The following is a 22,006-nucleotide window of genomic DNA, read 5'->3' as shown; positions in this document are numbered from 1 at the left end:
ACAAGTGTACCTGCAGCGCCGCCGCCGTGGACTGCCACGGCCTGGGGCTGCGAGCGGTGCCGAGGGACGTGCCCCGGAGCGCCGAGAGACTGTGAGTACCGGGCCGGGCCGGGGGGTTCAGCGTCGCGCTCCTTCCCGGCCGCCGATGGCTCCAGAAGCTGAAGCCGCGTCCCCGCATGTCTCCCGAGGGCCCCGGCGGGGCTGGTCCGTGCTGGGAGCCCTGCAGGGTCGAGGCAATGGACTGGCATTGCCCACCTGGGGGCCGCACCTGGGGGCGCCTGCTGGTTCCTGACGGGCACGGTGACCGCATCCCCATGGAAACCTGCTCTCCTGCCCTGCCTTGAGCGCTGCGGGCTAGGCAGTGGTATTGAACCATCTCCGGTTTCTGCGGTAAAGTGAAAAAGCCGGGTGGGCGGTGGTGCAGGGAGCCTAGCTTCACCCTGTCCTCACCTCATCCCTCCGTATGCCCCAGGTAGGGTGGGTTGTGGAACAGCTGAGCGCTGCGAGTGGAGTGAGGAGTCCTGAGATCTCGCAGCCCTGCTTTTGTGAGCATCAGCTGCTCAGGGGAATAAAGAAGCGGTGACAAACTTCACTTCATCTCGAGCTCGCTCGCTTGAGATGCAGCGGTTCGCTTCTCTGATGTTGCTTAATATGTTGCACATGCATTTTTCAGATAGGCAGTGCCATAGAAATGCAGTACTGAAGGCTTTTCTGAAGTTCATGGCAACTCCTTATTTGGGTTCCACTGACAACACACCAAAGTGCAGTTCAACCTGTTTTGGAAGGTGCAGTTAATTATTCCCAAAGAACTTAAAAAACAAACAAACCCAAGCATGGTGCATGGAGTGACTGCCCACTGCATTTCAGTTTGGTCAGTGGTACAGTTCTATACAAGAAAGATTTCTTTTAGACATTTCATCTGATTTTCATCTGCCAGACTTTTAGTTTGATGCTAATTGAATGTTAGTAATCAGCTATTTACTTTTTGGAAAGGGTTAAGTTTGATTATTGAACAAAACTTTGACTTGAAACTCAGGGAGGTAGTCAGCAATAGAAGGAATTAAAGAGGCTAAGAAGTTGGAGCTCCTAGATTACTGAGACAGTGAGTAACAGTATCTCTATATCCAGCTCTAGATTCCCCAGAACAGTTCTCCTAGCTGAGATAAAATGCAAAGATTCAAGAGCTAGAAGCTGAAGCTTGTTAATTTCAGGCTAGAAGTAATGTTTCAGTATTAGAAAGGTCTGTGTCGGGTCAGAATGATTTGCCAAAGGGTGTGGTGGATTTGCTGTCACTTGAAGCCTAAGTCTAAAAATGTTTTAGCTCAGTTGCAAGTTAGAGTTTAAGCAGGTATTATTGGGTGAAATGCAATGGCTTGTGTTAAACCAAATGTTACGTTGAATGATGGTAATGGTCCCTTTGGGCCTTGCTATTAATATAAATGTGTAAAGGAACAAAATTTGAGGGGGGAAATGACATATAGGATACACCATACCTGAAATTTCTGGTATAGATTGCAAATTGAGACTATTCTAGCTTTTGTATATCTTTTATTTGTTGTGTGGAGTAACAAGCTTACTTCAAAGAGTAAACTATTGAGAATCCATATTGCAGGAAACTAACTATATTGTTAGTCATATCATGTCTAATTTTGATTTCTTTTTATTGCATAGTGTGTAAACAGAGAAGTTTCCAAATGGATGTATGTTTTTGTTGAAGTGGGATCCAAGCTTGCAAATTTGTCATGTAATAGTTTACTCATGTACAGTATTAACTAAAAGCATCAGGAGACTGCCAGGTAAAGAGGAATTTTGAGGATTGTCTAGTCAGTATATTAGTCCATATATTTTACTGGGGAATATCTATTTTTTATTTTGTAACTCATAGTCTTTTATTGGTTGCATAATATTTACAGAAATATGATGTTCTCAGAAATAAGTTTCATCTCAAATCCTTATTTTAAATTGCCCATAGTACAATATCTTTCTAAAGGTAGACTTGGTAATTACATTAACTTGAACTTCATTGACTAAATAAGTTTTATTACAATAAGTTGTGCATTCAAATTCCTTCAGGAGCTTATTCAGATGCCTTATTTTTTCTGCTTAATGCTTTTCAGTTATTTCTTTTGACACACGTATTCTTCACATTAGGTTATTGTCCAGGGCTTGAAATATCCTTTTAACATGCACATGTATCTTAGAGTCATCTTTGGCAGCTGCTATTGGTCTTAGCTTTTCCATTAACTCTAGAGTCTATCAAGGGACCTGACAGTGTAGTGAGCATTGAAATTTCAGTGGCATCTCTGGATAGACATTCTCATTCATATGTTTAGTCTTCATGTAGTATCTTTCACTATTTTTCTTTGAAACTAACCTGTGACTAGAGGAAGCATAAATGGTGCTTAAATGATAATGCTATTCCTGTTGCTAAGAGCAGGATGCAAATAGCTTTCGTTTTTCAAGATGCCCTGAGAAGTGTTTCATGTACTTCTTGATATCTGAGTGCCACTGAACTAATTCTGCATAAAAAGAATGCTTTGCTCTTTCTCCATCCAGGTAAGCTGTAGGCTGCACATGTCAGCTTTCTTGTTTTCATTTTAAATTCGCAGGAGATCTAACATTACCACTTAAGATATTTTCCCACCAAGCCCTTAGAGTTATGGTTGTACAAGCTTTACAGAATATTTGGGTTATTACGGCCAAGCTAAATATTATTTAAATTTGTGTGTTTTAAAACTACATCCAATGAAAGCTGAACTAAAAATATAATGAAGTCCCTGCCCTAACATGAGAGCAGTGCAGATCATGCAGTTGGGGGGCTCTAGGCTCGATAGGATCCTTTTTTTGAGTACATCTATGTTCAGGATGGTTGGCTAGTATAGAATAGGAACCCAAAACCGAACACTTGTACAAGTTGTGCATAAGGTAACTCAGTTTTTTTCAAGGAGATTAGTTCTCGACAAACAAAAACTGTTGCTTATACAGAACTTTAAAACTGGACAGCATAAGTCTTCCTGTATCAAAAGAAATGTGAAGTCACTGGTGTTTTTAGGAAAGTCAGTGCTTTGCCATTTCTAATAATGAATGTGAAACATAGACTTAAAAAAATAAAGTCTGGAAACTGCTTCTCTTGGAAAGGAAATTGTTGTTGGTAATTCTTTCCAAGGGCTACAATCTGTAGAGCAGTGAGTGGCCACGGAGACGATACGATCCTGAGGAAAGCTGGACTGAACTTTTTTTTTTGTTTTAACAATTTCATTTCCCACAGCATTTAAGCATAATAGCATCAAGTCTATATAATACAGCATGAAATGCAGAAATGCCTCAACAGTCTATGCTAGTCCCCTTTTCTTAGTGGTATTGCTTTGTTCCTGTACAAAGCTAAAGTAGCAAAAGATTTCACTGCAATTATTTTTATGGTGTAAAGATATAGCTGAACAGAGAAAATGAGTAATACCTGAAATGAAAACATTTACCTTGAAGTGCAGAGTAAATAAGAGTGGATTTATATTTGTACAGCGAAAAGAGCCCACATGTATAACATCCCTTCTATAAAAAAAAAAAAAAAAAAAAATCCAACAGGGGAAAAACGTGACAAATGATGTTTGACAATGGTATTATAAAAAATTAGAAAGTGGTTTGTTTATTTTTGGCTTTGGTTTACCCATAGAAATTTAAAGAATACCAGTGAACGGGTATACCACTCACATGGTGGAATGCCTTGGATTCTTTCATGTATTAAGTAGGCGCTGATCCCTCCCATGCTTAAATGAACACTTTCTGTTTGCATAGAAACATGAGCAAATCCCCAAAAAGTGAGTTTACTACTTAGGATACCTCCATGACAGGTATCCTAAGTAATGGAGCGAACTACTTGCTTAACAGCTTAATTGTTCAGCTGTTAACAAGTATTTGTGCAGTATGCTTGACCTTTCTAAATATTTGCAACTATTATTCAGCCAAGGACAAATAATGTGCTTAACTCTAATGAAGTATCATTATAGTATCTCTCCGGTGATAGAAACTTAACAATCCATGTTAAGTTGTTCCTTACATTCTATCTTTTCTCCCAAATGCATCTTGGTATTACTTTGTATGTTTAGCTGACTGCCAGAGTGTACTTCATTTTCAGCAGTACTCTGTTTTTGTATTCACGGCTGTACCTCATATTATTTTCTCAGTAGAACCTTGACTGACTATTCAGGCCCTACGAGGGAGAGATGGTGCTATACTTGAAACTTAGTTGTGCAGATAAAACCATTCACAAAGCCAGTTTTGGTGTGAGGCAATCTGGCATTCACTTGCAAATTGTTTTAGTGAGGAAAAAAAATCTTCTCTGCTTGTTTGTAAGTTTACCCTTTGTATAAGGATCATGAAAGCAAAAGTTACAGTAAATCAAAAATTGCCTCATAACACCTTTTGCATAGAGACTTCACTTGATTTCTCATGGGGATGTGTATTGGGAAGTTTTTCATTTGAGATACACAAATGATTTATCTGCATAGTACTCCTGAAGATCATTTCCACTGTTTTGCTTTTTAATGCTGAAAGAATCGGAACAGATTATGTGCAACAGTTACAGGTGATGGATTTTATTAATTTCCTTTAGATAAAATTAGAACTGATAATGCACAATATGAAACTGGGCTCTGTACAGTGTCTATAATAATAGTAGCAATACAAATATGAAGATGGGGATCCTGAGGCACAAGTGCCTTGACTAGTTGAAGGTCAGTGGATCCACCTGACTGCATGGTACCATCTGTGGGCTGTTACCTACAAAAACTTAAGCCTGTCTGAACCAGTTAGTTTCTAAGGTGCCACCTTGCCCTGCCTTTTGTTCCTAGCGGAAGACAAATGAGAAACCTGGTTACAACTATTTCAGGCCAATATCCAGCTTCTCTAAATGTAGTGCTTGAGCTCATTTGATTCCTTAGTGGCCAGAATCTCCCATGAAAGAATATGTATGTACAAACTCATCTTAAAGTAAGTTAAACACTGGTATAACATTGGATGAATTTCTAGCAAAGAGGTTAGGGTCTGGACTACTTGGTGGTGATCAGGTATTGAGGGAAGGAGCGTGTGTTCTGAATTGGTAGAGTGAGTTTATCCTCCACAGTGACACGCCTCACTCTTACACTGTGCTTAAGTAGTTAATTTGAATGTCAATATTTAGGAACAATTTGGGCATTTAATCATCTGTTTATTATGGAGTGTTTGTATGGCCTGGGGTCTCTGTTATGTTATTATTAGGAGCCTACTGAATTCACAGCAGAAGTGCAGCAGCTCCTTTAATCTTGGAAGTTCCCCCACTCCCGCTCCCCCCTCCAGCTGAATGGCGGAGGGGCCCTGCTACTTGCTACTGATTGGCAAGGAGGCAAAAACTGGTTTTAAACATGGCACTGTTTTTGTCTCTCAGCCAGTTAGCAGCAAGCAGCAGCACCACTGGGGCCCCTCAGCCAATCAGCCACTTGGGGGGTAGGTGTGTGGTGAACCTGCAAGATTAAAGGAGCTGCTATGCAGCCTGCTTCCACCATGAATTTGGTAGGTCCCTAATTATCATGGTATTTTTGGTCTAAGAGTAGAGTTGCTGGAGTTGTATTTATTTTTCACCTGCTTCGTTTCTGTTCTTGCTATAGTTAATCTAAGCTCTTGTCTTGAATGTGTCACTGCAGTGTGTGTTTTACACACATTCAAATATTCTAAATACAGCATATAGATTCTGTCATGTTAATGTTCTAGTTTTTACAAACTCTTTTCAGTAAGAATTATTCATTTATTTATATAGCAGTAGCGTCTCAAACATTTTAAGGCTCCTTTTTGTAGACCATGTGCCAACTTTATTAGACATATGTGGTTCTGACTGAGAGAAACTTGCTGTCTAAGGAACTCATCCTGGTGGGGACCCCCCCCCCCCCAAAAAAAAAAAAAACAAACAACTTTTGATGTGCTTAATTTTACTGCCCTGACTTCCACACATTATCTTAAATGGCATACTTGTGCCCACAGGAAAGCTCTTGCATGCTTGCTGGATCAGGTCTCAGCCTATTATATTAGGTGCTTGTTGCTTAAATAGCAGAAGGGGCAGGAGGATTAGCATTGTGGTTATAATACCAATAATTATGAGGGGTTAGGAGTGTGCACAGATGTTCTCCTGAACAAATACTGAAACTTCAATAGGCATCCTAGGTCAACAGCAGAGCCAAGGTAGTCTGCCATCGGTATTGTCTCTGTTAGAGGAGAGTGCATCAAAAATGAAGTTGGCGTAGATGCGTTGGTTTTATTCCAGAGAGAATTTATTCTGTAGTAAGGAGCAGGCACATTATTTATTCTCCGAAGCTGTTTGACTGCAGTAGTTTCTATGCCTGGCTGCATGTGGCAGGGGAGCTCGAAACGAGTCAAAACAGTGTTGAAACGAAACTGCCGGTGAAATTTTGCATGGCCCTACTGTTTGTGCACTTGTGCTTCATCGAAACTGCTAGCCTTAGAGCTTCTTAAATAACTGTTGCTTCATACAAAAAGAATCTGCTATATGAATGAAGCATGATTAAGAAGCCAAGAGTCTGCCCTTATATAGAACAATTCTCTCTCTTTATTTTAGGCATTACCCAGAATTTAAAATATGCACACTACATTTTTTATTGTTGGCGTGAGAAAACAAGGGTGCAACTAAATAGCCTCGGGTTATCCCCATGCAGGCCTGAACTGATTGATGCTAGTGACAAAAAAAAATTTCGTAATGGACTTTAAAGTGAATCTTTAAAATAGAGAGAATGAGAGAGCCTACAGTAATTGGATAGTGTACAAGTAAAGAAAAACTTAGCAAGTTCTACAGAGAAGGATCCAGTCATTATTCAGTGGTCTGCTATTTGCTGTAACCAACATAAATCACTAAAAATTTAATTAATTGTCAATTGGGAGGGGCCAGGGCAAGCTTGGCAATGGTTGGGTAATTGGCTGGCCCCTGCCCTGGGGCACCAATTGGGTAATTGAGGGTCACAAGACAGGCCCAAAAGATGTACGTCTGCCACCCAAGGCGTGAGCTAGATAAAGCCTATGGCCAAAGGGGCCTCCTCCAAGAGGGAGCAAGGTGGTATAAGTTGTCGAGGCATGTAAGATACCCTGTGAGAGGGGGTGGAGTGTGAGAGGCCCTCGTGAGAGGAGAGCTGTATGAATGCGCGTGTGGCTAAGACATGACAATGAGGGCTACGCTTGGTCTGGCTGTAGTCTAGGAGCACTGTCATCCGGATGCCATCTGCGAGGCTTAGGCTGCGGTGTAGGGGAGGAATGGAGCCACAGATATTACCCCCTGGCATCAGGGCAAGAATGGGCAGCCTTCCACCTAATTAACAACATAATTATGTAACAACAAGGCATGGCAGATGAGGCAGGTGGGCGGTGTGCCCAGAGGCAGGTGGGAACCCAGCACTGTGGCTGGTCAGGGAGTTTAGTTCCCACTTTCCCACATCAGTGAGCGATGCAGAAGTCCTCAGCTTCAGGAAAGCTGAGTTTGACAAGCTCAGGAGGCTTGTTGGCGTGGCCCTAAGGAACCACATCCTGAAGGGGAGCGGAGTTCAGGATGTGTGGTTGCTCCTCAAGGGAGCGATCCTGAAAGCACAAGCAATGTCCATCCCATCTCAGAGGAAAAGCAGCAAAAGGGCACAGCAGCCCCCTTGGCTCTGCAGGGAACTTGTGAACCTCATGTGTCTAAAAAGAAACGCCTATAAAGGATGGAAGACTGGATCCACCTCAGAGGAGTATTCTGCATTGGTCTGGACCTGTAGGGAGTAAAATAGGAAAGCCAGGGCTGCGACTGAACTCCAACTGGCTACACGTATCAAAGACGATAAAAAGTCCTTTTGTAGATATGTGGGGAGCTGGAGGAAAAGCAAGGGTAACATTAGACCCCTGCTAAACCATCTGGAACAACTGACACCCAGAAAAAAGCCAACCTACTTAATGGGTATTTTGCATCAGTTTTTCACCAGTCCCAAGGGATGGCCCTGCTCAATACGGTATGGGATGAGAGAGAATTGTTACCCTTCATCAATGTAGACCATGTGAAGGAGCACCTTGAGAGGCTGGACACCTTCAAGTCAGCTGGCCCGGACAGTTTACACCGCTGGGGAATTAAGGAGCCTGGCAGGCATCATAGCTCAGCCACTGGCACGGATCTTTGAGAACTCGTAGTGCTCAGGTGAAGTGCCTGAAGATTGGAAGAAGGCTAACGTGGTGCCTATCTTCAAGAAAGGGAGGAAAGTAGATCCAGGGAACTACAGGCTTATTAGCCTGACCTCTATCCCAGGGAAGATCTTGGGGAAAAAAAATTATCAAAGAGACCATTCTTGACAAACTGGCTGATGGCAACATCCTGAGGGATAGCTAGCATGGGTTTGTTGTGGGTAGGTCTTGCTTGACCAATCTTATCTCCTTCTATGACCAGGTGACATCACCTGGACAAAGGAGAAGAGATTGACGTCATATATCCTGATTTTAAAAAAGCCTTCCATCTGGTGTCCCATGATCATCTCATGGAAAAATTGGCCAACTGCAGCCTCGGCTACATCACGGTCCGATGGGTGGGGAATTGGCTCCGAGGTTGGACCCAGAGAGTGGTAATCGACGGAAGTAAATCATTGTGGTGCGCCATGACGAGTGGTGTCCCCAAGGCTGCATCCTTGGGCCTATACTCTTTAACATCTTTATTAATGATGTGGACATTGGTGTCAGAAGTGGACTGGCCAAGTTCTCTGATAACACCAAAATTTGGGGTAAAGCGTCCACACCTGAGGACAGGATGGTGATCGAGGCCAACCTAGACAGGCTCAGAAAATGGGCGGATGAAAATCTGATGGTGTTCAACACCAAAAAATGCAAGGTACTCCACCTTGGGTGGGGGAGGAACCCACAGCAGGCTTATAGGCTCAGCAGTGCTACACTTGCTAGCACCATGACCAAAAGGGACTTGGGGGTCAGGATTGACCACAAGATAATTTTGAGCCACCAATATGATGTCACAGCTGGTAAAGTGAGCAAAACTCTGGCTTGCATCTACTGATGCTTCTCAAGCAAATCCCAGGATGTCATCCTCCCACTGTACTTGGCCTTGGTGAGGCCGCAGATAGAATACTGCATCCAATTCTGGGCTCCACAATTTAAAAAGGATGTTGAGAAGCTTGAGAGAATCCACAGGAAAGCCACGCACATGATCAGAGGGCAAGAGAACAGGCCTTATGATGAGAGGCTGAGAGCTATGGGACTCTTCAGCCTGGAAAAGCACAGGCTCAAGGGGGACGTGGTGACTGCCTATAAGTATATAAGGGGTATACATCAGAATGTGGGGGAACGCCTGTTCACCAGAGGGCCCCAAGGGATGACTACGTCAAGTGGTCACAAACTCCTCCAAGACCACTTCAGACTGGACATAAGGAAGAACTTCTTTACTGTCCAAGCCCCCAGGTACTGGAGTAAACTGCCTCCAGAGGTGGTGCAAGCACCTACTCTGTACTCCTTTAAGAGACATTTGGATGTTTATCTTGCTGGGATCCTTTGATTCCAGCTGACTTCCTGCCCCTAGGGAAGAGGCCTGACTCAATGACCTTCTGAGGTCCCTTCCAGCCTAATGTCTGTGAAATCTATGAAAAACCCCATCTCCATCCTCTCTATAATCACCGTTCCGGACGTGGGGAATAGGCATTAAGAGGCGAGACAAAGGCCATTGAGTTTGTGCAAGTATGGATGGATATTGAAGTTCCTCTGATAAGAATTTCCGCTGATAAGAATGGAAAAGATTGACATCTAGAGGCCTATCACCCTCAGGGCTTTACTTGTAGTGACTTTTTAAATAACTTTATGCTCCAAGGTCATGATTGCTGCTCTATATTTAAATATCATCTACCTCTCTGAACTTTTGAGTTGATAGAGCTTTGCAAAACCAAGTCATCTTGGGATCTAGCATCTCCTGAAAGGGGTTTTGGTAATTCTTAATTTTGATGCAACTAATTTTGCTTTTTTTTTTAATTATCCTATGAATCCCTAAATGTAGATCAGAATCTCATTGCAAAATAGTTTCATAAGCATGAGTGGTTACAATAACATGTCATGCCAGATATGCAGGCGGTGTAAGTAGTGTGTGGGGAGAACAAATCTTGTTTACAAGAACTTCAGTTGCATAGTAGAATTTATAATTCACTTAATGCACACTGCAGAATTAGTCAATTCAGCAGCATTCCATCAAATCAAGCAGCCAAAATGGGGCGTAGAGGGGAATTGGTAGGATCCAAAAGGAGCTGGGAGGAGAAATAAAGGGGGATCAATGGAGCAGGAGCCATGTGAAAGGTTACAGGTCATGTTGGCTCAACATTGTGCTCCTCAGTGACTGGTACATCGTTCTCTTTGATCAGATCAGTGGGATTGTTTTTCATAAGTTCAGTTTGATTATTAGAGTGCCTGAACATTAGTTTGCTTTAGTTATTTGCTGATTAGGGGATGTATTTGCTTGTGTACTGTCTTACTGGTGATGGCATGAGGCTGCACAAAGTGTTCTAAGGCAGTGGTTTGTGAAACTAGAGGAACAACCAGATTTTATCATAGAATTAATGAAGTGCTTAAGTTAATCAGATTCCAGATACTTAAAATATAATTGAAAAATGTCCAAATGGAAGTATGAAAGTTACAACGCTTTTGTAAACATTAAGGAAGGAATTAAAGATTTATTATTTTTCTAAATAATTACCCAAAGCTCTCACATTTCAAGATATTTGTAAAACCATTTTGTAGCCATTCGTAGCTGGCCCCAGCCTCTAGCTCATGAGTGGGCAAACTCTGGCCCGTGGGCTGAATCAGGCCTGTAGCAGGTTCCATTTCCCAGCAGCTCTTGCCCACGTTGCTGCAGCTGGTTTCCATGGAAACCACAGCAGTAGTGAGGCCATGACAGCATGGGGCCAGGGTTTCCATGGAGACCAGCCGCAGCTACACTGGCAAGGTGCACAGCTGGGTGGGGAGCTGCTCTAGGGCTGGGATCTTGTGGTGATGATAGCATGGCCTGGAGCCAGAGAACAACTGCGATCTGATGTCTGCATGCCCTGGGCAGCAGATAGCAGCTCTGCCCTAGCCCTGGACTGCACTAATGGGGCAGCTGATTCAATCAGCTATTAGATAAAAGCTCCAAAAAGCCCTGCTGAAACATGCAAATGACACAGATGGTGGGGAGCTGGGTCAAACTGATGGGATTCCTCTTCTGGTAAAGCACTGTTGTTTTGTTTTGTTTTGTTTTTTTCCGCTACATCTGTCAACACCCCTTATGTTTAAGTGAAGCAAGTTCTGAAATGAAAGTATATATGCTTGTTAAAATTACCAGTGGGTAGTTGGGTGGAAATTTTTCATGGAACATAGATCCTCAAATATGTTACATTTTTGTTTACCACTGTTTGGACTTCTTTGCTGACATCCTGAATTGACGCAGTACAACTACATACATACATACATGTCTATGGAACCAGCTAGTACATGTTGGGTATGGAAGAGGAAATAAGAGCTGTTGTTGTTTATAGGGAATAAGCAACAACAGCTTATTTCCTATCTGCTGTAGGAAATTAAGTAGGAATGGCTAATTAAAAATTTACAATGAAATGCAGAAAGAAATAGCAAGAAGTTTAAATGAAGCCCAAAATTAAGCAGTTTTTTTTGTACATGTCACAGTAGATCTCCTCTGTGAATTTCTCAGCTCAATGGAAATGGTGACTAAATGGTGATGCAGATGGCTGCAGTTTTCCCCTTCTGTCAGAGAACCAGTGCATCTGATATTCTGCATGTGAGGCCATGTTCTATTGCAGTTATAATCTTTTAACATATATTTCTCCATTGTGGTATGGTCTTAAACTGTCAAGTTGAACTGCTGGTTTCTTTCCTCCATCGTATGTAGGAATTATAAAGCTGCCAGCATAAAGTTTACTCCGTGGTAATAACATTTTGTATCTGCTGCAGTTCCCTAGGAGTTCATGGAGACTGGAAAAATCATCAGAATTACTTAAAATTAATGGAGCAGATATCTAAATGATTTGGGTGCTTTTGTATGCAGTGCTGCCATCTGCGTGTCTTGCAGATTTGATTTGTCAGTATGGGACTGTCTGGGTCAGGATATTAACAGTGTACAGTTAAGAACAGAATTTCATCCCAAGCTGTTTTTGGTTTCTTGGATTTTTAGCATATGAAGGTCTAGTGCAAGTCAGTGTTGTGGCTTTATAGTTATGGTGAAGACAAGTATATATAGTCTGTAAGCTGTCTGAGACCACATAATATTTTAGATATGAAACAAGTAACTAGTGGTCTTGTACTGTTTTCATGAGGCCTCTGAATGGATGGTCTATTGAGAAGAATAGGCAGCTAACACGAAGGGCTATTTTTCATATTGCTTAGACAGCAAGGAAGTTCTGCACTGAGTCAGGTTTGGAAGTTAATTGTAACCCTGAGGGACCAACACATACTCCTTGAAAGGAAACCATAAGTTATGAAACTATGTGATGGCTTATAGATTTGGCTTATTTCAACCCATAATGTAATGCTGACAGAACTATGCAAGGTTCTTTCACACACTCTAATTGAGGCCTTCCAAACCAGTTAAATATAATTTAATTTGATAAAATTATAATGAGAAAATAAATATCTTTTGTACAATTAGAAATAAGTTTGTTTCTAAGAAAATTCTGTATAGTCTGTAGTAGGATGACATTACCCAAAGCATGGCTTCAGGTCCTCTTGTGAAATGGATAGAAAGCTACAAAAATGACGTGCCAGTCTTGATGCCAGACCAAGGTGGAGCATGGGCTTTGTAGCTAAATGTGATTCAGGTTAGGCAAAAGCACTTACGAGGGTGAGGAAAGGTGCTTGAGTTAAAATGATGGTTTACTGTCGCCTGTGTAAAGACCTACAAATTCTGTGAATGTGGCTCAAGGACTGGACTCTCAAGTTGCCTTGAGACTCATCAATGAGCTGTGGTAGAGATTGGCCTCAAATCGAGGGTTTGCTGCTGTTGCCAATGTTTGTTTCTTGTTGGGAGTCACAGTATCAGGACGGAGTAAAACTGAGGGTATTACTTCTGCTACTACCAGAGCCCCAACAGTGGGAATTCTGTTGCCACAACTGCCATTTCAGAAGTCCTTGCTCTTTTCAAAGCTCTTGAACCGATGGTAGGAACTGCTGCTGCTGCCTTGAGAACCTAGACTCTTGCCAGGGCTCTGGGCTAGGGACAGATGTTCAAAAAGCCTGAGCCTGAGTTGATTTAACCTTTGCAGGTTAGTTTAACCTGGCTAGGCTGAACCGATTTGTAACTGGAAAGACATTCTCTCTAGACTGAGGAAATTCAGGCACATGCCTGCAGTGGCTCAGGCTAGAAGCTGGGGGCAGGGTGCTGGAGCAGCCCTGCCTTCCTTTACATGGTGCTGAGCTGAGTGGGGCATGGCCAGTCCCCGACAGGATGTTTTGATTAGGGAGGTCTGCCGACAGCATTCCAGGCTTTTCCCCGCTTGCTGCTCAAGGGGTAGGAGTGTTGCCAGATCCCAGCCCCCAGCTAGCACTCTGAGGCAACGGGAGGTGTGCAGTGCATGCATCCATTGATATGGGGCTTTTCAATCTCCCTCCTTGATTCTTTATACTGTCTGCAGCAAACTGACAGGCAGGCAAGACAGCAGGGGGTTGATAACCGTGTTTATCACCCCATCAGCAAGACAATAGTCTCTCTCCATTAGTTCAAACTCTTCTTAAACAGCTTACCACAGGGGTGGGCAAAATATGGCCCACAGTTCAGATCTGGCCCATCAGGTCATTTTGTCCAGCCCATGGGACCCCTAAAAAATTTAGAAAACATTCATCTGCTCCTGGATGCCTGTCAAAGACGACAGGAGACAGGGGTAGCAGGAGGCAGGAGCCCAGCCCTGCCCCACCCCCAGCCATTTCCCTGATTTCCTGCCCTGATCCAGCACCACATGGCTCCCAGCTGTATTGCTGGACTGGGAGCAAGGGGCTGCGCCAATACTGGGGGGTGGGGAGGGGAGTGTAGGGAGGGACTGTGGTTTTTGTGTGTGTGTGCGTGCGCGCGCACGTTCATAGGGTGAGTCCCAGATGCACACCCCACCATACACATGCACCTAGACCCCCCTCATAGTGCCAGCCACCCTCCCCCCACACACTTCCCCCCCCCAAAAAGCCCATACCTCTCACATATCTACACTCACACCCACATGCTCCCTCACCCCACAACCACACACCTATCCACCCCCAACAGACATGCACAGACCCCCACAAACCTATACCCCCCACAACCTACAAGAGAGAGACTTCATTTTGAGCTATTATATACACAGTCACCTCTCTGCACACTATACAAAATGCATGTAAACCAGGACAAAAATATTTTTTTGAAATCAAATTAATGAATGTTTCAAATGTTCACTTTTTAGAATATAATTTGGTATTTTTTCTGGTTCTGAGATGGCAAACCCCCTTGCTGAATGGGGTACTTCTGGGAAGGAATTCGTGGTGGCAAAGGTCAGGAGTTAAGGGGCGGGACTTCCAGTCCCAATAGGGTGACCAGGGGCTGGGGCACCTGTCAAGGGGTGGAGCTACCTTTGCGGCTCTTGACAGCTTGCCATAACTCGGTAAGTAGCCCTCCACCTGAAATAATTGCCTGCCCCTGGCTTACCAGCTGACCTGTTGATTAGCTCCAAAAAGCCCTAAGCAGTTACTGTTCTATCTGCCTGTCCCAGTGAAACTGGAGACACACTCAGAGACACCTCTTGGCATTAGCTAGCATATCATATGTCTAGGATTGGTGAAGATGGGGTCTATGCTGTGGGAGATGGGAGGGGAGTGGGTTTCCTGATTGAGTAGTGAGGGGAGGTAGGGCAGGGGGAAGCCAGGCAGACCCTGCTGTACCTGCAGTCTGCTGGAGCTCCAGCCAGAAAGCAGAAGGGAGGGGCCAGCTCTGCTGTGGAGCAGAGAGCCCCGCCCAGCCCATAAAGCATGCTGGGATGCTGGTCGAATCTGGTTTATCTTAAACCAGCAAGGGGTCTGGGACAGACATTGCATAAACCAGTTTGACCCAAATCAGTTAAACCTCGTTGAATGCAGTAACAGACATCTCACACTGGTTTCATCCATTTTCAAACTGGTTTATGTGCACTGAACTTCTGTTCTCTTACAGGTTTAAACCAGTTTCTGATCACTTAAACCAGTTTATGTGTAATGTCACTCCCTAGCCTTGAAGTGGCAATGAACATAGCAGGTTTGTAACAGGGCTTCCTGACAGCCTGCCCAGTAATGAGCTATCAGTGAGTTAACCCTTCTCCCTCTTTTCCTCTATGTGGAGGAAGGGAAGAACAGCAGAGGACTGTGAAAGGCTGGTGGCTCTAGAAACTCCTGTAGCATTGTGTTTAACTATACAGGTGTTACACACAGTGCTATAAAACATAGCACTACCAAGAAGTTCCTCTTTTCAAGAGGTACTATTCTGTGACACCTTCTTTGTAGTGTTTCAAACGACTTGACTGGCTACACACTCCCTTATTGTAGTGCTCCAAGCTACAATGATGTGCATAGTGTCACAAATGTAATGTTTGTTTCTGGTGTGCACATCAAAGCAGCTCTAGAGGTACAGGCAATATTACTGCTTGAACACCTTTGCTGAAGAATTTCTTGCCTCAAATGCTATAAATGGTTTCCAGGCAACATAAAGCAGAGCGATTGATTTAACAGTCCTGAATCATAGAAGTAGGGTTGGAAGGGACCTTGTAGATCTTCAAGTCCGACCCCTTGCCTGGGCAGGAAGAAAACTGGACTCAAATGACCCCAGCCAGGTAGGCATCGAGCCGCTTCTTAAAGACCCCCAGGGTAGGAGCCAGCACCACTTCCCTTGGAAGTTGGTTCCAGATCCTAGCTGCTCTAACTGTGAAGTAGTTCTTAAGGATGTCTAATCTAAACCTACTCTCCAACAACTTGTGGCTGTTATTCCTTGTTATCCCGGGGGGCGCTAGGGGAAACAAGGTCTCCCCCAAACCCTTCTGGTCCCCCCTAGTGAGTTTATAGATGGTCACCAGGTCCCCCCTCAGCTTTCTCTTGTGAAGCCTGAACAGGTTCAGGTCCTGTAGCCTCTCATTGTAGTGTCTGCCCTGCTGTCCCCGGATCATGCGGTTGGCCCTCCTCTGGACCCTCTCAGTGTTGTCCACATCCCTCTTGAAGTGGGGTGGCCAGAACTGGACACAGTACTCCAGCTGTGGCCTGACCAGTGTCGCATAGAGGGGGAGGATCACCTCCTTGGCCCTACTTGAGATGCACCTGTGGATGCATGATAAGGTCCGGTTAGCCCTGCCGCCCGTGACCTCGCATTGTCGGCCCATGTTCATCTTGGAGTCAGTGATGACTCCAAGATCCCTTTCTGCCTCCATGCTCTCAAGAAGGGAGTTTCCCATCTTATAAGTGTGCCGCTGGTTACTACTGCCCAAGTGCAGCACCCTGCACTTGTCAGTATTGAAACACATCCTGTTTTTGTTAGCCCACCCCTGCAACCTATCCAGGTCTTGCTGCAGTCTTTCCCTCCCTGCTAATGTGCCCACCTCACCCCAAATTTTGGTATCATCAGCAAATTTGAACAGGTTGCTTAAATAATTCCATATCTTCAAGCAGAGAACTTGCCTACACATGCTGTTAGCCTACCTATAAACTCCATCCTTATGACCATTCAATTGCCCCATGCTTATGGCCTGGGCATTTTGCATGATTAGTAGGGGTTTAGGAAGGAAGGATTATTGTAAGTGATGACTCTACTGTCATTCGAGAAGGTGGCTTGATTCAGCAGAATTCTACAGTAATGCACTGAAGAAACTGTAAAAGCTGCCTTTCCCAAGAATTTGACTTGCCTGAGTTACTTGGAGGAATTGACACAATGTGAAACACCAGTAAGTCTTCCTGTTTATCTGTTGATCATTTAATTCTCATCTGATGGTTTGGCAAGGATTGCTGCTCTGCTGATGTGGCATTTAGGAAAAAACAAATTATACAAATTGTCTGAAATGGATTAGAGCATCTCCACAGTGAATTCATGGTAAGTTATTTAGTTTTAATGTTTGCTCTTGAAGCCTAAATAAACTAGAGTCACAAGCTTGCTTCCTGTGCCTGAGAGCTCTCTCAGTTCTTGGAACTGAATGCTGAGTGAAATATCTCAATGTGCACTTCGGAAGTGATTGGATTTAGGATCTGATGGACAATTTTAAGTGCTGACCAAGTACTTGATATTGTGCAAGACAGCCTGTAGACTGAGAGTCGGGAGTTGATTCAGAATTTAAATAAGCTTTTTGGATTATATTTTCGCTATTTAGTTTAGCTCTAATATAAACACAAAGTGTAGAGGCATAGGCAGTATTACAGCTGGATGTGAGTTTAAGCATGTGGCCTACACTAGAAACACTTTTAAGAGTTTAAATTATGTTTGGAATGGCACATATGATAGAGGAAAACCCCCAAAATGCTATGTAAAACTCATTTTTCTTAAGTGAATGATAATTAATTTTGCTGACACTCTGTATATATGGTCCCTACAATGCTGAGATCCTGATCCTATCCAGGCCAGTAGAAAAGGTTTCTTTGACTTCGCTAAGACTGTAATTTTCACCCGTTGTATTTTTGTCTTGTGATATTGGGCTGTTTTTGCTTTATGTAGCTGAGCTTTGTATGGTGGCTTCCCAAATTATAGAGACCAATAAATGGACCAATAAAGATGCTTCCTTTTATGAAAAATATATTTACTTGAATGGACACATGGTGCTTATCAGTGAGATGTACAATCAACCACATGAAACATGAAATTACAGGGGTATGGAGAAAGTCTTCAATTTTGATTTAAAAAAGGCAACAGCATTGGCTATTCTAAGCTTTCATGGAGAGTTCTCCAAAAGGTGGAGTAAAATGTGCTACTAAAGCATGATATTATGAATTGTAATTATAGGGGCAGCTTAGCTTGACAAGAATGTAGAGGAGATGCATGGCAAACGGATGTGGTCTTTGAAACCTCAAGAGCATTGATGTAATCTTAAAAACCAGAATCTGGTTTTCCTGGGCAACCAATCTTGAGTTATATGTTGCAGGTCAGCCTGGGAACCTTGTTGGCATCGATACAAGTTTGTGTAGCTTGTTTTCATTAGACTAAATCAGTGATTCTCAACCTTTTGGACTCAAGGCATTCCTTGATGGGCTCAAGGCACCTGTCAGAAAATCTCTGCTTTGGTTTTCATCCTCTTTTTTACTACAGAAAAATACTAAAGCAATGTTTTTTTTTGTTTCAAAAAACTCAGGAAGACCACAATGGGGCAGAATATTTGTAATGCTATGGATTCTTATTTGAAATCTGTGCATTTGTCTTGTGAATTGTTTGCATACCTAACATTGCTAACCCTGTGTGACAGCTGGTGGCACACCTGAAAGGATCTCAAGGCACCCCAAAATGCTGTGGAACCCTGGTTAAGAATCATTGGACTAAACTCTTTTGGGAACTATTCTAGAAAAGCTGCATGTGGCTATGTCAGGTTGAGAGAAGGATTTGTTAGTTTAATTTTGGTTCTGTGAATGTTATATTGTGTTTAGCCTCTCTTCTGTATGTATTCCTTCTGTGTGGCTATGAGCACTAAACTTTGTAGCATGAACTTACCAGCTACAGTTCTTTAGAAATTCGTGTGTTGACATAGAAAACTCTTTGTTTCATTAGAGTTATTCAACCTGCAAACCATTGACTCTGATTAACTCTCTTTCTTGAGAAACATATGAGGCTTAGCTGATACCTAGAAATTACCTGCAAAAGTATACAGACAGAAGAAGTCGGTTTCAGATGAGCAGTGCTCTCAAAATTTGGAGTCATTGCACAACTAGAAACAGGAGTGATGAATTTAGAAGGTAGGATCCTTATTGGCCTGTGTACCAGTACCTTGGCCAAGCCTGACAGTGTGATGAGGACACTGATGCAAATTTCACTGAACCTGTTTGTTCTATGCAGATATATAATTTTCTCCCAACACTTTTTAAAGGGTGAAAATATTTGTGGTTAAATAATTCCTATGCTACATTGTTATTTGCCTTGCTACCATATTGATTCCAAAGGATTTGACTGGGAAACTAGCACCCCCGTTGCCTGGTATGATCATGGAGGAAAGGTCATAAACACCTGGAGCCTCAGAATGGCTGAGGTACTTGTTCAGGGCCTGAAGGTTGTCAGACTACTGTGTTTTAAAGCTTAAGATGGCCGTGGTTCAAGTCTGGGAGTGTGCCAGAGCCAGGAGAGGTGCTATAGTTCTGGATTGCTACCCAGCCCGAGAGTATTAAGGAAATGTTTGGGATTTAGTGGTTAGATTTAGTGGTGGCCATCCAGTGAAGGGAATTGGGAAACAGCTTCAGTGGAAAGAGAAGTCTATTGGGAGTGTAACAGTCTGTGAGAAGACTACTGGGAGTGTCCAGCATCCGTGAGTTGGTTGTATAAGGAGAAGTCAATCAGAATTATGCATGTTCTACAGGTTCTGTAATTAATAATCTGAACGTTAGTTATTTGAACTCAAGACTGAGGCAAGAACTCCAGTTGTAATTATCTTGGTTTCCAGTTACTAGGTATGGCATAGCTTGAAAAAGATGCCATTTCTGATGCTTGAATGTAAACCCCTCCCTTTAAAGTACTGCAAGTCTACAGAAGTTAAAGATTTTCCAAGATGAGCTATTTTTTTTAAGGGCGTATTGGGACTAGAGACCAAAAAGGAGTGAATGAAATCAAGCTTAGTTTTATTGTAATAAATGCCCAGTCCCCCAATAATGTGTATATGCAGTTATCACAAAGAAGGTGGCTTCTGGTGATAACAGACTTAAGATTTTTTTTTTATTTTTTTTTTTTTATTTTTTTTTTTAAAAACGTGTGTGGCACAGAAGAGTACTTGTAAAGTTTTTATTGTTCAAACAGTGCAGCAAGACAAAAAAATAATATAAGTACTTCTAAGGTTATTTGAAGCTGCATTATGCCATGTATCAAGGAATGTTGGAGACGCTTTAAAAAAAGTATTCAAATGTCTGGCTTAAGTTCACTAGATTGTCTTCAGAGAAGAATGTAGGATTAAGCAACTCTGAGGAATTCTTGCTATGGAGTCGGGTTTGCTCCAATTGCTTGAAATATCCCTGTTTGCAATAAGCATGCACGTTGTGTGACACATTCTTCAGCATATTTACCAAATGTGTATTAAATTAAATAGTTATTAGAGCATAGCAGGGCATCTTTATAGTTAAAGCTTCCATTAATGTAATAGCTTAGCTTGAATTCACTTTATTGATGTTTATACAAAATATACCTTCCATACCATTGTAATCCATGTTTATATTCCAGCTGAAATAATTACATTCCATTGTCTGTTTATTCCTATATTCTTAAAGCTGCCACTATACCTATGTTAAAAAGTTAATAGTTCTTTATTTTTCCTTGCTTAAGTTATATGCCAAAAGAAAAATAAATTGACTAGAGAGTTATAAGAACATTAGTTTTACTAAAACTGGTGTGGGGGGAGGTCACAAGTTCATTTTGTTTTCCTCTTTGTATGGGTGAATCGTGGTAACAGAAATACTTGAAAACTAAGACAGAAGAGCTATACACTCACCTTCCAGCTTCTCTCTCTTCTGTGTTCCTTGGGATAACATTCTTTGAACAACTAACACCACACAGTAGGAACAGGGCTCTTGTGTACATCAGGGGTAAAACTTAATATGACAGCCCCAAATGCCAGGCAAGATGCAGGACTTGTTTGCTGCGTTGAATATTGTCTACAACATGTTCTTGTGTGAGCCTTTTTTTAAACAGCGGAGGTAATTTTAGCAATACATTTAAACAATTTTTAGACTTGGTTTCCAAATGTCTTAGGAAAATATGATGTAAAGAATTACTATTTCATATTCAGGAAAAGTCTGTACCAGTTCTGGTTCAAATTGATATATCTGAAACCCAGTGTAGATTAGACATGAACAGTTAGATTTTTTTGTAGCTGGAACCAAACTAATTCATAGATTGTAAGGCTGGAAGGGACCTCAGAGCATCGTCGGGTCCAGACCCCTGCACCCAGCAGGAAAGACAACTGGTGTCAGGTGACCCCAGCAAGGTGACCATCCAGTCTCCTCCTTGAAGATTTCCAGGGTAGGCAATTGCACCACCTCTTGAGAGAGTTTATTCCACAGTCTGGACACCCTAGTTGTGAAGTAGTTTTTCTTAATGTTGAGCCTGAAACAGTCTTCTAGGAGTTTGTGACCATTACTCCTAGTTTTCCCTAAGGGTGCCCTGGTGAACAGTTGCTCACCAAGCCCGTCATGTACACCTCTGTAGTAGTAAGCTGCTACTAAGTCCCCTCTTAGCCTTTTTTCAGGCTGAAGGGTCCCAGATCCCTCAGCCTTTCCTTGTATGGCTTGCTGCACAAGTCTCTGATCATACGGGTGGCCCTTCTCTGGACTCTCTCAAGCTTTACCACATCCTTGTTAAAGTGTGGTGCTCAGAACTGGATGCAGTACTCTAGCTGTGGTCTCACCAATGCAGAGTAGAGTTGGAGAATCACTTCCTTGGTTTTGCTGGGGATGCATCAATTGATGCATGCCAGGGTATTGTTAGCCCTGCTGGGCTGCAGCATCAAATTGCAGGCTCATGTTCACACTGTGGTCTTATTAATACCCCCAGGTCTCTTTCATTCATAGTGCTGGTGAGGTTGGTGTTGCCAAGCCTGTAGGTGTGCAGGGGATTGTTCCTCCCTAGGTGGAGCACTTTTCATTTCTCGACGTTGAACTTTGTCTGGTTCCGGTCTGCCCAACTTGCCAGTGTGTCTAGGTCTGCCTATATCTGCAGCCTTTCTTCAAGCATGATCATGCTTCCCCATAACTTGGTGTTGTCTGTGAACTTGGCCAGTGAACTCTTCACCCCCATATCCAAATCATTGATAAAGATGTTGAATAGCAC

The 22,006-nt window shown here is 42.8% G+C and overlaps 1 protein-coding gene across 1 annotated transcript in view; it reads left to right on the top strand.

The window, feature by feature from the left end:
- LOC102384541 (slit homolog 3 protein-like) overlaps nt 1-22,006 on the top strand; it is a 185,408-nt gene that overhangs the window by 2,010 nt on the left and 161,392 nt on the right. The window contains exon 2 of the mRNA XM_025212571.1: nt 6-91. Within this exon, the coding sequence (XP_025068356.1) occupies nt 6-91 (86 nt within the window). The remainder of the gene's footprint in view (nt 1-5; nt 92-22,006) is intronic.

The sequence above is a fragment of the Alligator sinensis genome, unplaced genomic scaffold (genome assembly GCF_000455745.1).
Source record: "Alligator sinensis unplaced genomic scaffold, ASM45574v1 scaffold606_1, whole genome shotgun sequence".
NCBI classification, from domain to species: domain Eukaryota; kingdom Metazoa; phylum Chordata; order Crocodylia; family Alligatoridae; genus Alligator; species Alligator sinensis.
Note: the sequence above shows the minus strand (reverse complement) of the source record. Positions and strands in the feature narration are given on the sequence as shown.